The following is a 15,264-nucleotide window of genomic DNA, read 5'->3' as shown; positions in this document are numbered from 1 at the left end:
TAATTGAACAATAATATGCTATTGTAATGTACTGCACTTATATAGTGCCTTCCAAAGCACTTTACAATGGCCTCTCATTCACCCATACACCAACGGCGGCAAGCTACCATGCAAGGCGCCGGCCAGCTCATTGGGAGCAATTTGGGGTTCAGTGTCTTGCCCAAGGACACCTTGACACGTGCTCCACGGGGATCGAACCGCAGACCTTGAGATCATTACACGCCGGCTCTACCTCCTGAGCCATGGCTGCCCCCTATTGTGTAACCGTGTACCTTTTCCTTCTATGGATTTAAATGGCATTGCTGATCAGGGAGAGGACCTTTGGACAGTCTGGTTGTTGTTGTGACTGACAGTCAGACCCCAGACCCGTATTAAAGATCTGATTTACAAAGATGTGCTCTTGTGCCACATACACCTCTGGACCTGATACTTCCAGATTGTATTATAATGGTTATGTTTATTTATTTTTTATCATCACATTTAATAGAGGTAGCCTACTACACAATGCAACAAAATGCCTGAGGCACAGCAGCTCTACAATAGAATGTAATAAAGATAATAAGCTACTAAAAACAAGTTTACAAACAGCACAAATAATGTATAAAGCAAATAACAACCTACTCCCTAGGAATATTAAAAAATTGTTTTTTGATAGAGATGGGAGTTATAATTTGAGGGGGGAGTTAAATTTAAAACATATTTATGTACGTACAACGTTAAAACGTTTTTGTATTTCTATATGTGGAGTGAAGCTGTGGAACGGATTGAGTGTGGAGCTAAAGCGGTGTCCAAGCATGACCCAGTTCAAAAAGCGGTATAAAAAAATGGTTTTCACCAGGTACGAGGAGGAAGAAGGGCTTTGATAGTTGTTGTTTTCACAGATTATTTGTTTATTTACATGATCTGTTTTCTATTGTTGGTCAATATGTAAACATGTAAATAAATGTGATTTAATTTAAAATATATATATTATATTTATATTGAAGTCAACTGCGGTTTATTAATTATTAATCTCTGTTTATTGGAGAAGGGGTAGGATTAAATAAGCTTATGCTTCTTCCTACTCCTTTTCGGACATGTGAAGTAAATAGTGTTTTTTGTTTTGTTTTTTGTTTTGTTTAGTTTTTTCTTGTTTTTGTTTTGTTTTGTTTTTTTCTTGTTTTTGTTTTGTCTTTTGTTGTTATAACTATTTCTCTCTGCACATGTTCGAAATAAATGCTTTCATTCATTCATTCATTCATTCAAGTTTACAACAACAAGTAATAAAAACAACAATAATAATATAAATGAATGAATGGTTAGAGGGTACATCTTTATTAGAAGTACACAGCAACAATGCTTCAGCAAGCACAGCATATGAACTGTAGAACAACAGCTGTAAAACCCTGCGCTTACACCCCTCCCTTCTGTGTGAACTTATGCATTCGTCCACAATGGATTTAGCATCGTTAACCCATATCACTTTCACTAATCCTATGTGGGAATACACATAATATTGTTTTAGCATCTTAATTAAAGGAATTAATAATTAAAATAAAATAATTAATTTTATTACGTGTACACCCATCAGGTAAATTTACACGTCATTAGATAATTTAAATTGTTTTTTTTTGTTGTTTTTTTGTAAAGGGACAGGAAGTCTTTGAAAAAAAACTCACAGGCTGTATCCTATCACGTGATTACCGGTCGTCCTAGGAACGCATTCTAATCATCTGCGTGTCGTCCAATCGGGTGGCCGCGATTTCGGAAAGCAGCCAATGAGATTCGAGTGCTGCAGGATTTAAACCACGGCCATTCACTCTCTGCTATTGTATTGCATTCAGTGTCTTCTCGAGTCCTCCCAAAGCAACACATCTCTCGAAATGGCTCTTCGTATGACCAGGGTAAGTCAAGTAATCTTATGCATTTTTAATCTATCGCTTTGTTTTGTTATGCTTCTAATGCCTTATCGCATGTTTGTTCATGCTTTAGAGTGTAAAACCTTAAAGTTTGGAGTGAGTGTCCTCGTGTCTGTACATGTTTGCTCGTGTTCTCGTGGAGACTTGTCTATATTTGACTAAGCATTCGGGCTCGTGTGAATTCAATGTTTTCTGCAGACTGCAACCTTTCATGCAATCTAAATAGATTCTTTCTTTTTTTGTATTATTGTAGAATCGTCTCGCTTCTTCCGAGAACCAGAATGCTATGCCTGGTAAGGCCGTGCTCGGCGTCAAGCCTAGCCTCAGACCAAGAGCTGCTCTGGGTGAAATCGGCAACAATGCCGCAGCCCCCAAACAGGGTCTAAAGAAGGTGAGTTTCTTCTTAGGGGGGGAAATTACTCTATTCCCAAATGGTCATCTAGCTGTGCCTTTGTACTAAAACGTGGTTGTCTTTCAGGATGCGAAAGCAGAGCCTACCAAGGTGGCTGTGAGGAAGGCCAGTACTCGGGAGGTGAAGGCCCCTGAGGTGCAGCTGCCCAAAGTAACTGTTGAGCCCGAGCCTGTAGTGCAGGTGAGACTTTGAAACAAAACTAGTGTTGGCTGCAGAATGTCTAGCTAGGTCTTATCCACTCTAGATGCACAGTACTTTAACTCTGGTACGGTCTTTGAATTCAAATCAAATTGGGTCACATACAGCCGTGAGTCACCTAGTGAAATGCTCTTGGTAATCTTGCTCGACAAACACAATGACAATGGTGCCAATAGCAGCAATAGTTGACTATGTATGTAGCTGAAATGTGGTTTCCCACATTGACCTTTACTCCTCCACCCCACCCGTTGCTGAATGCTAATGTCCTCTTGTCTTAGGTTATTCCTGAGCCAATGTCCCCGGAGCCCATGTCTCCCACACCAATGGAGACTTCTGGCTGTGTGCCCAGCGATCTGTGCCAGGCCTTCTCTGATGTCTTGAACGTCGACATCAAGGATGTGGACATTGATGACTACGACAATCCCATGCTCTGCAGCGAATACGTGAAGGACATCTACAAGTATCTCTTACAGCTTGAGGTTGGCATTTTGATTCAACACACTGCTGTCTTGTTTAACTCGTTCAGTGCAGAGGCTCAATTAAGTCACACTAATTGGCAACATTCTAGAGCGCAAAGGCAGACTTTATTTAAAAAATGCATCCATATGATGCTTCATTTTGTAGAAGCATTGTTGCTAGGTCACTACCACAACAATAGGCATTCTTTAGTGGGTTAAACAAAATTCGCATGGTAATTTGGACATCAAATGGTATCTGTACTGTAACTCTTTCTGGCATTTAAAAAAGTTTAAATGGCTTTATTGGCATTGGAAACATAATATGTTTACATTGCCAAAGAAAGTGTGATTTAAAAAAAGTAATGTAGTAATACATGAGATATATTATGTAGTGCTTTTCTAGACGCTTTACAAACTGAAAAGATTGAGTAGTAAAATAAATAAAAGTATAGGGTCTAATTAGTTTTTAGATTACTAAATCTAAGTGTCTGTAGGATAATCTACTCTGTATACTGCAAGTATATCTAGATTTCGGGCGGAGAAGCGACGAACAAGCAACGCCAGCAGCCTCTTGACCGGCATTTTTTTAATGTACCGGTACATACAATTAAAGCCTCTCTCTACCCCTTAGGTTGATCAGGGAGTCAGACCTAACTACCTGCAGGGACAGGAAGTCACGGGCAACATGCGCGCCATTCTCATTGATTGGCTCGTCCAGGTCCAAATCAAGTTCCGTTTGCTGCAGGAGACCATGTACATGACTGTGGGAATCATCGATCGCTTCCTCCAGGTAGAGTATTAACCTTAGCTGGTATCCATACCCTTGACCCGCTGCCTTACCTTTGCCATCCTGATTGGGGAAGAACTGCAGTTTTTCCATTAAATGTTTTGGGGTAATTTCTGTTTTATTGGGATAGACAGTAGAGATTAACAGGGATAACCCACTGGAATCAAACCTGAGTGAGCTACTATCAAATAATTGGGGCCAAGAAATGGTTTCCAGGATGGAACACACATTCTGGCCCTTTTCTCTATAATTGGCAATTAATATATCCAGTTGGTTTATTTGCATTGACCTAAAAAAAACACCACCCTCTCCCCAACAGGCACACCCAGTCCCCAAGAAACAGCTCCAGCTGGTAGGCGTCACCGCCATGTTCCTTGCCTCCAAGTACGAGGAGATGTACCCCCCTGAGATCGCCGACTTCGCCTTCGTGACCGACCGCGCCTACACCACGGCTCAGATCCGCGACATGGAGATGAAGATCCTCCGGGTGCTCAACTTCAGCTTCGGGCGTCCTCTCCCCCTCCAGTTCCTCAGAAGGGCCTCCAAGATTGGAGAGGTGTGTGTTTTCCTTCCCCCCCTCACCCTCCATCACATGTTCTTTCCCTTAGTCTCCCACCTGTCCATTTCATTCTCTCCATATACCTCTGGAACCTTCCCTCCCCGGTTGTTAACTCTTTTCGCACTGCCATTTTGTAAGACTCGTGACTCATTGACTCCCCCTGCAGGTGACTGCGGAGCATCACACCCTGGCCAAGTACTTTGTGGAGCTCACCATGGCCGACTACGAGATGGTTCACTTCCCTCCCTCCCAGGTGGCCAGTGCCGCCTTCGCGCTCACCCTCAAGGTCTTCAACTGTGGAGAATGGGTGAGTCGTCGGTGGCCCTTGCTTGGATTATTAAAACATTCTCTTTGTTTGCCTAGTAGTCCTAGTACTTTGACCTCTACTTCTGCTGTCCTGCTGTGATCTGATTGGTTGATCCTCTCCTCAGGATGTCACCCTGGAGCATTACATGAACTACAAAGAAGAGGCCCTGGTCCCTGTGATGCGGCACATCGCCAAGAACGTGGTGAAGGTGAACGACGGACTGACTAAACACATGGTGAGTCATTCTGAATGTTGAGTTTCATTGCTGGATTTACTATTTGGAGACAGTCATGTCTGGGTATAAAGGAACTATTTGTTTGAAGACCGACCGACCCAAATGTCTTTGTTGCAGGCGGTCAAGAACAAATACTCCAGTCAGAAGCAGATGAGGATCGCCTCCATTGCACAGCTCCGGTCTTCTCTGATCAAGGACCTCGCTAAGCTGCCGGCCGCTGTGAGAGAAGACTGACTTAAAAAGCACCGTGTGCTTATTTGTTGTACAGAATGTATGTAACTTAATGTGATTTTAATTTGTTTTATTGAGACTTTAAACTTAGTCATGGTGTTGGGATCTGTACAGCTTCTTCCCAACTTTTTTTTTTAAGAAACCTTTTTCTAGTCTTAAATGTGAATACTTGAAGTGACTTCAAAAGTGTGACTTGTTTATATCAAGGCGATGTATATTCATATGTCATGTGCAAGTTATAATGCAATAAACATTTTTAAATTCTAAATCCTCCTTCTCAGACCCTCATGATTTCATCTATTGGGGTTATTTGGCTCTTTTGTAGATTATCTACCACTAGAGGGCGCTAGAGCCTTACTTGCTGGCCTTGTATGCTGATTCCATTAATCTGCTACAGTTAAAATGCCCTTGCATTTTACCAGTTGAGTCCCTTCAAATGTCCTGAATTCCCATTCAGACACTATTACTGTGCACATGTGTTGTCATCCATACAGCAGTGACTCATTTCATTGGCCTAACCTTCCACCTATTGCTACTAAACTGGGAAATTGAATGGGCAAAACATATTAATGTAATTCCCATGTTTGAAAACACTCCATCTGTTTTGATGTTCCCTGGCTCTACCTGTGCTGTGGTTCAGGTCTAGCTGCAGTCTGCTACATGCATTTTCCCAGACCTCATCCAGGTCAGAGGTCACATCCATTCCCCTTCTCCTGATAGGCCAATCCCCCTTCCTGGTTCCCAGGGGACTGATGTGTTGACCTGATGTTTTCATGTGGACACGTGTCTGTCACTTTGCTCCAAGTCATTCTCTGTTGAAAGCCACTAGTAAGTAATGCCTTTTCAATTCTCTTGTTTGAGAATTAATAGGGCTTTCTGAACCCAAGGTGGTAACATTGAGCTGGTAATCACAGGCCATGAAGCTCTTTCCACTCGTCTTGAGACTAGATCAGTTACTTTGGCTTCTTTTGCCGTGTAACTTATCCGGTCATGGATCAATGATTGAAATAGTTGGGAATTTTTTAATGAACTTAATATTTTGTGTTTAAATGATACCGGTAATTGTGCTGTGTGTGTGTTTTAGTTTATTTATTTAGCACGAGAGTGTGCAATGAGGGAACGAAGCCCAGAAGGCTTGTGCGCTCAGATTAAACCACCTTTGATCTGTAACTCATCTCTGTCCTCCCCCTCTGCCGTTGTATTCATTTCACATTGTCCGTTCTTGAAATAAAATCCCTCGCACAGTCGTGTAGGTTTCCTTTAAATTCTACTTCAGCCCTGTGACTACTGTTCTGAGGACAGTCACCCTGGCTTATTTCTGGCGTAGGCCTAGCTATTTACTGTCCTTTTAGACGTTCCTCTTCTAACATCTGCGGGGGTTATATTGCAAGCTAAAGTAACTGTATTAAGACCTACATGCCTGTTCTCAAGAGGAACGTTTAGAATAAAGACAGCAGATGGAAGAGAGGAGAGAGGACTCATAACCCGTCCGGGAGAGCATAAAAAGCCTACATTACAATTGATCACATCAAGCCACCCGTATTTAAGGATAATGGACAGGGGGGCGGGAAGAGTTATCACTTGGCCCATCCAAAGCTGAGGGCCTCGGGGATGGGATAGGTGTGGGGGTGGGGAGGGCCTTGTGCAATGAACCCCCACCCAGGGGGATTGCGTAGAGGGCTTCTGGGGCTGCAGGACCACCTGCCATCCCTTTGAGTGGAGGTCCCTCACCGTATGTGTCATGATCCCCGTAGTTCATCACTCACCCTGAGCGTGAGGTTTCACAACAGTTTGTTGGATGAGGGACCGACGTTTGAGAAACGCACATCGTTTCTTGGCTTTGAAGAGACGGTTTACTGTAGTTCATTGTCCTGTGTGTCAGATTGACATTTGTGTAGTTATAGTTGTGTGTCCAATTGGAATATGTCAACAACACTGTACATTCACACCGTTATACAGCCATGTGCATTTGTTGCAGAATTGTTAGAAAGTCATGCACAGGAAATGGCTTTTAGTATCAGTAACACAAAACTGTGTGAAAAACAAAAAGTGAGACACTACCCTTCAGAAGACAATCACGGACATCAGCTTGTGAATCTTTCTATGTCCGAGCGGTCTATGTGTCTGCTGTTAGAAGACATACAATATAGTCATAAAGGGGAGGGGGGGGGGGTTACTTAACGTTACCCGTCACTTCATCATATCAGCTCTACCTTCTGCCGCTCTCCAGGGGGACACAGAGGATAATTAGTCTCAGTTATCCTGGAAGGCTGTGCTTTTAAACCCCAGGCCCATGCTGAGACCTCATGCTTGGAGGCTGAGGTCATGACTGGGCAGGCGGATCAGTTTACAAGACAGACTCCTCCTGTGGAGCCTGAGAGCATACGGCTGAAGCTGCCTGGAACTCAGGATTTAGCCCATTTTTCAGTCTTTTGTCTTTTTTCATTGTGTGGTATAGAGGGGTACAGAGGGAGTGGAACAGACAAACGAAAAAAAAGAAAAAAGGTGATAATTAGAGATAATTATGTGACCAATGGAAAAATGGTGTTGAAACAAAAAAATAAATTTGGGCGGGTTGTTGTATGTTGTATGCTATAAGCTGATTGTTGAACAACAAGCATGTGTACTGTCAAACTGGATTTATGATCTGTTGTGCTGACACAGCAACACCCCAGAATGACACCAAATGACACGCCATGATGACAGTTTGAGTATGCTAATAGATGGCGGTCCTTATTCAGAGACAATCAATCATTATTCTAAGCACAGTCAATCCACATAAAAGTCTCCGAATCTCATGTCACATTCGGTGTTTATTCAACCCTCTTCAATAATGAATTCAAGAGTCGGCATCGAGGTCCAGAAAGAATAGAAAACTTGGCCTCCGAACCCCCCCCCCCCCCCCCTCCCCTTCAGAAATGTCTGCAATACATAAGTCGCCCAAGAGTCGAATTGTCCCAGACCCCCAGAGTCAAAAGTTTGGAAAATACTTCACAGTCTAAACATCGATGTGAGATGGTCGGGGATTTCAACAAGTGCACCCTTCAAAAGACCAGTCGATGCTTCTCACCTCCCCATCCACTGTGCCTGCGCGTCTCAATTCAATAATGACTAAGTCAAACAAACAGGGGCACCGCGGCTGCGATGTTCAGGTTTCTGTGTGTGTGTGTGTGTGTGTGTGTGTGTGTGTGTGTGTGTGTGTGTGTGTGGGGGGGGGGGGGGGGGGCTAATAGGTCTGCCGCTGGCAACCGGACTGAGGCCTCCGGCCCCTTGGAAGCCAAGCACAAATAAACACTGGGGGCATTCATTTTCACAATTTATAGATTTTCAAATAAAAAATCTGTGTGTTTCCTGAACTTTACCGACCTTTGCCGCCTAAAAAGCACGCAGAGGGAGGGAAGAAAGGATGCTATTGTGACTCTGAACAGTGTGTCTGTTCAGCCAGGTGTGAAAGGACATCATTCCTGTCCGTGGTTCAACTCCTCCGCCTCCTCCTCTGTGTGAGGCAGGAGGGAAGGGCGAGAGGCCTTTCATTTCCAGGCTTTCTCTCCGATCAGGTTCATAACCTGACTTTTGTTGAATAAACTGCAGAGCAAGAATCTTTTTCTTTCTTGGGGATGGGGGGGGAGATCGGAGATTGGGAATGATTTGTTGGTTGCTTTTAGGAATTTAAGAAATTACAAACTCATGTCAACCAGATAGTTACGCAAGCATGGTCTTCATATGTGGTTCATATAGTAATGCATTATATTTACATAGTTATTATACAGTGAATAAGCAGTGGATGGTGGTTTAAGCATCCAAACTTTTATTATGTTGGCCATTTAATCTCAAGTTGAATCATGTACTCTTACTATGTAATTTTCACATTTTGGGGGATTATAGACCAACATGTTGTTTATGTTTTGATTTTACGATTATGTGAAATAATGAGAACAAGATTGCCCGTAAATCTTACTGTACTTAGAACTTTTAAAACCAAACAGTTTTTTCTTCACACCATTCCAGGAACCACTGCCTGTTTTAGTACATTTCCTGGAAACGAATACATACAGTAGTTTAAAACAGGATTTTTATCAACCTGTTTGCAGAATTCCTTACTACTTTTCCAATGATATAATGTTGTCTTACTATAGCTGTTATATAGTTATATATATATATATGTTAGGTCTTGTACTGTATTTGACTTGCTTGAGGGACTTTGATCACTTCATAACAATGAAAACCTAAAACAGTCATTCAACCTCAGCTGAGGCCTCTTATCATGGTGAAGCTTTAATGAAGTATGGAATCTTTTGTAAAATGGGAGATTTACAAACACGTTTTCTATACCATCACTACCATATTGCTTACAGTCATTTCTGTTCAACATAGATCCACTCTTGATTCCCAAAACGACATTTCTATTCCATTTCTATCCCTCTCTGGTACTACTGTATTACAATAATATAAATTGAGGACATCCCAGGCAGGCGTTGACACTTAAATGCCACAGTGAGAAGGATTACACAGGCCTATAGGATTTAGATTCTACTAAACACGAAAACCATAGAGTAAGGACCCCCAGCCTTAGTAAAAGCAGATACCCCAGGATGATATAAAGACCTTATACGATTATGTCTTTCATCATCAAGGCTCTAACGCGCTCTGGGAGATGCTGTAATCTGACCCAGGTGAGTCAGGCTGGCCTTCCCCCCCGTCATGTTAGAAATCCTCAGGGTATATACAGAGAGGGGGAGGGGGGAGGGAGGGAGGGGGGAGGATACTGCTGCTGCTGCTGCTGCTGCTGACACATTGTAAATCTACCTCTCGGGTCACTTGGCCATCCCTCTTTGGTTGTGTTCTTCATGCTGCGTTCGAATTATCCATCCTGTCCCCTGAAATGTGCACTTCTGAGTGCCTTAGTCCTCTGGGCAGAGTGCACGAGTGGTTCACTTCAGGGCAGAGAGGGGAGGGTTGAGACGCAGGGAGGGTTGAGACGCAGGGAGGGACAGCGGCAAGGAGAAGGCCAGCGCACCTGGACACTGTCCCCCTGTACATCACTGTCCCCCTGTATGACACTGTCCCCCTGTATGACACTGTCCCCCTGTATGACACTGTCCACCTGGACACTGTCCCCCAGTACATCACTGTCCCCCTGTACCACACTGTCCCCCTGTATGCCTGGACACTGTCCCCCTGTATGACACTGTCCCCCTGTATGACACTGTCCCCCTGTATGACACTATCCCTCTGTATGACACTGTCCCCCTGTATGACACTGTCCCCCTGTATGCCTGGACACTGTCCCCCTGTATGACACTGTCCCCCTGTATGACACTGACCCCTGTATGACACTGTCCCCCTGTACATCACTGTCCCCCTGTATGACACTGTCCCTCTGTATGACACTGACCCCTGTATGACACTGTCCCTCTGTACATCACTGTCCCCCTGTACGACACTGTCCCCCTGTATGACACTGTCCCCCTGTATGACACTGACCCCTGTATGACACTGTCCCCCTGTACAACACTGTCCCCCTGTACATCACTGTCCCCCTGTATGACACTGTCCCCCTGTATGACACTGTCCCCCTGTATGACACTGTCCCTCTGTATGACACTGACCCCTGTATGACACTGTCCCTCTGTATGACACTGTCCCCCTGTACGACACTGTCCCCCTGTATGACACTGTCCCCCCTGTACGACACTGTCCCCCTGTATGACACTGTCCCCCTGTACGACACTGTCCCCCCTGTACAACACTGTCCCCCTGTATGACACTGTCCCCCTGTATGACACTGTCCCCCTGTACAACACTGTCCCCCTGTATGACACTGTCCCCCTGTATGACACTGTCCCCCTGTATGACACTGTCCCTCTGTATGACACTGTCCCCCTGTATGACACTGTCCCCCTGTATGACACTGTCCCTCTGTATGACACTGTCCCCCTGTACGACACTGTCCCCCTGTATGACACTGTCCCCCCTGTATGACACTGTCCCCCTGTATGCCTGGACACTGTCCCCCCTGTATGACACTGTCCCCCTGTATGACACTGTCCCCCTGTATGCCTGGACACTGTCCCCCCTGTATGACACTGTCCCTCTGTACGACACTGTCCCCCTGTACGACACTGTCCCCCTGTATGACACTGTCCCCCCTGTATGACACTGTCCCCCTGTATGACACTGTCCCCCCTGTATGACACTGTCCCCTTGTATGACACTGTCCCTCTGTATGCCTGGACACTGTCCCCCCTCTATGACACTGTCCCCCCTGTACAACACTGTCCCCCTGTATGACACTGTCCCCCTGTATGCCTGGACACTGTCCCCCTGTATGACACTGTCCCCCTGTACATCACTGTCCCCCTGTATGACACTGTCCCCCTGTATGCCTGGACACTGTCCCCCTGTACGACACTGTCCCCCTGTATGACACTGTCCCCCTGTATGACACTGTCCCCCCTGTACAACACTGTCCCCCTGTATGACACTGTCCCCCTGTATGACACTGTCCCCCTGTACAACACTGTCCCCCTGTACCACACTGTCCCCCTGTATGACACTGTCCCCCTGTATGACACTGTCCCCCCTGTACAACACTGTCCCCCTGTATGACACTGTCCCCCTGTATGACACTGTCCCCCTGTACGACACTGTCCCCCTGTATGACACTGTCCCTCTGTATGACACTGTCCCTCTGTATGACACTGTCCCCCTGTACAACACTGTCCCCCTGTATGACACTGTCCCCCTGTACGACACTGTCCCCTGTATGACACTGTCCCCCTGTATGACACTGTCCCCCTGTATGACACTGTCCCTCTGTATGCCTGGACACTGTCCCTCTGTATGACACTGTCCCCCTGTATGACACTGTCCCCCCTGTATGACACTGTCCCCCTGTACGACACTGTCCCCCTGTACGACACTGTCCCCCTGTACGACACTGTCCCCCTGTATGACACTGTCCCTCTGTATGACACTGTCCCCCTGTACGACACTGTCCCACCTGTACGACACTGTCCCCCTGTATGACACTGTCCCCCTGTATGACACTGTCCCCCTGTATGACACTGTCCCTCTGTATGACACTGTCCCCCTGTCCACCTGGACACTGTCCCCCTGTATGACACTGTCCCCCTGTACATCACTGTCCCCCTGTACCACACTGTCCCCCTGTATGCCTGGACACTGTCCCCCTGTATGACACTGTCCCTCTGTATGACACTGTCCCCCTGTACGACACTCTCCCCCTGTATGACACTGTCCCCCTGTACGACACTGTCCCCCTGTATGACATTGTCCCCCTGTATGCCTGGACACTGTCCCCCTGTACGACACTGTCCCCCTGTACATCACTATCCCCCTGTATGACACTGCCCCCCTATATGCCTGGACACTGTCCGCCTGTATGACACTGTCCCCCTGTACATCACCTCTCAGCCTAACTTGAACCCATTCTCTGTGTGAAGAGCTGTACATCGTGGCAATTCTATAAAAGACTTTGACGATTCTAACGCGTTTCTCGGCCTTCCAGTTACCAGAGACCTGGTGATGAAGTGATAACTGCTGATGAATATGCTTGATGAAATGTGTGATGAAATGCTCTTGTTCATTTCAGTGAGATTTTTTCTTTTTTATTATAATCTGCCAGGGTTAGGGTGACCTAATCACCAGAACAGTTTGTTTGTGTTGTTAATTTGTTCTCCGGAGCCTGCCAACAATGCTGTGTGTGTGTGTGTGTGTGTGTGTGTGTGTGTGTGTGTGTGTGTGTGTGTGTGTGTGTGTTGTACACAACTGAGTCAGCACTTTCGCAAATTGGAATGGGAGGGGTGCCTCGTTTTTTCGCTAGCGCTAACCTCACGGAGAGGCAGACTATTCCGCGTGTTAGCGACATTATCGAGACGACCCATATCTTGTTGTCAAGGCTCCTGATCGTTTCTCCCCCATCGTTTCAACTCTGCTACGCTAATGTAGGCAAGTCCCTCCATCTAGTCACTAGTCTCTGAGTCTCTTTGAGTTTAGGATGTAAAGAGGGACTTAACCACTTTTTTTGATGAGCTCACCTCCTTGCCACGAGGATAAGTCGTCTGTGGATGTTGTCACAGATGGCTCTTCTCCCTGTAAAGAGGCTCAAAACCAAGTGGAGGAAACGGCGCGTGAAGCCCGACGCATGCACTGTATCAGCTGTTTGTTTTGCAAATAGGACATTATGCAAGGATTTGGGGGGGAGTCTTAATTAACCCAAATGAGATAATTACAGGGAGAAATGTGTGATGATCTCAGTCCCCAAAAATCTCTGTCATGGAGGTTTAACCTACTAGGCTACACACTACCCTCCAGCTCGACCCCCAGTCCTTGTGAACAGAAGTGGTGTTATTGATTAGATTAGTCAATAAGGCCCGTTTCCTCCCCTACATTTATTCTAATGCACTTAGAGAGAGCATCCCGGGCGGGTGGGCAGGGAGGCAGGCAGCCTTGCAGGCCAGGTTATAAAGTGCATCAGAGCTCCTAAATTATTCACAAGCCCCCTCGCCAGCCGGGGCCTCCATTAGAGACAGGGTGGGGGTGTGTGGGGGAGGGGGGGGGGGGGGGGGGGGGAGGGGGGGCTCGATGATGTCACACAGCCCAGTGGAGCCAGGCAAGGCAAGGGCACCTGGGGGACTGAATGATTGAGTCAGCTGCTGTGTGGAGCGGTGGGTTGATGATACCGTAGGAGGCTGGACCGGGGAGGTTCTCCCTCGGGGTCTGCTCCCTCGGGTCATCGGTCAGGTGACCTGATGTCCGCAGCATTATGAATGAAACAGGCGGAGAGGATGTGTGTGAATGGAAAGTTACATAATCGCATTCGGTGGGTTTTGATCATCCCAGAGGTGGGAGAATGAATCAGGGCTTGAAGCTGAACGTTCTATTCGGTTGTTAAGTCGTGACGTGTTTCCGGGTCCAAAGTTGTCTGAGGCGCTCTCTTCGAAATGCCTCAGTAATAATAATAATTCATTATATTTATATAGCGCTTTTCCGAGGCTCAAAGACGCTGACAAATATGGGAAAAAATAAAAGGAACCTGTGACTATATCGGATCAAATCTTCTGTACACATGTACAAAGAAGATAAAGTCGATTCTTCAATGGAGATTACAGGGGACCTGTAACGACCTCTCTTCAGCCAGACCGCTTTCCATCAGAGTGCAAGTATAGAGCTATAAAATAAATGTTATAGTTATTACCACAAATGGCACTCACAAATGCCAATTGCTGCACACTTCACCCATGAATGACAGACAGTTTACTGTCAATCATAATGCCAATAATCCAAAGTAAAAACAGGATTTTTATCATGCGATGATCAGCCCATCCCCTACCTTTCAACAACACATAGGGTTGTTGACGTGTCTTCTCAGAACTGAGACAGCTACTGAATGCTTGTCAAGAAGGTTTGCTCGCGGGGTGCTTAGGTGGCGTAGCGGACTAAGCGCTGACCATGTAACGGGGTTCCCGGTTAGATTCCGGCCGCGGACATATCCTGCATGTCATCCCTTCTCTCTCTCTCACCCATCCTTCCTGTCCTTCCTGTCAAATCTCTACTGTCTCTGTCACAATAAAAATTTAAATATGAGTGGGACTGCCCCACTCAGAAAAAATAACAAAAAATAAAATAAAATAAGGTTTGCTCACAAAGGGAACAGCCCTTCCTACTTGCAAACAATGGTCACCCCAGCCCCCAAACATCTGCAGGTTCACTCCGCTCTTCCACCTCCGCTGGCAGACCTCTACATGGATGCAGCAGTCGCACTACCCGGTCACGGCTCTTCTCTGTCCTGGCACCCCGGTGGTGGAACGAGCTTCCCATCTCTTCAGGCTACACCTTAAGTCTCCCTACTGAGACTAAATCTAAATCCCCTCTACAGTTTCTCTACTGCTAATATAACATTTTCAAAAATAATTAAAATAGAAAAATAAATCCTTCCTTCTTCTAGCGTTACGACTGCTAATGGCCCCTGGCCTGAGCATAGATTCCTTTTTCCTGCGACGACTGGCGGATAGATGATTCACTTACTTAGCCAAATGTATTTGTTGTTAGTCGCTTTGGATAAACGCATCTGCTAAATGTCAAAAATGTAATGTAATTGAAATATCTTTTTGTAATACCCATGCCACATCTTAAAAGCACACAGCCTAGCATGGT

At 45.8% G+C, this 15,264-nt stretch overlaps 1 protein-coding gene across 1 annotated transcript; it reads left to right on the top strand.

Moving 5' to 3' along the window:
- Positions 1 to 1,862: 1,862 nt before the first annotated feature.
- Positions 1,863 to 5,100, top strand: ccnb1 (cyclin B1; the record flags this gene model as incomplete). Its single annotated transcript, XM_080528850.1, has 9 exons — positions 1,863 to 1,883; positions 2,152 to 2,289; positions 2,377 to 2,484; positions 2,787 to 2,987; positions 3,598 to 3,756; positions 4,073 to 4,309; positions 4,479 to 4,619; positions 4,744 to 4,854; positions 4,972 to 5,100. 9 exons carry the CDS (start codon positions 1,863 to 1,865, stop codon positions 5,086 to 5,088), a joined length of 1,233 nt encoding a protein of 410 aa, XP_080384976.1. The 3' UTR covers positions 5,089 to 5,100.
- Positions 5,101 to 15,264: the final 10,164 nt, after the last annotated feature.

Source organism: Nansenia antarctica (genome assembly GCF_963989245.1).
Source record: "Nansenia antarctica genome assembly, chromosome: 4".
In the NCBI taxonomy this organism is placed as follows: Eukaryota; Metazoa; Chordata; class Actinopteri; order Argentiniformes; family Microstomatidae; genus Nansenia; species Nansenia antarctica.
Note: the sequence above shows the minus strand (reverse complement) of the source record. Positions and strands in the feature narration are given on the sequence as shown.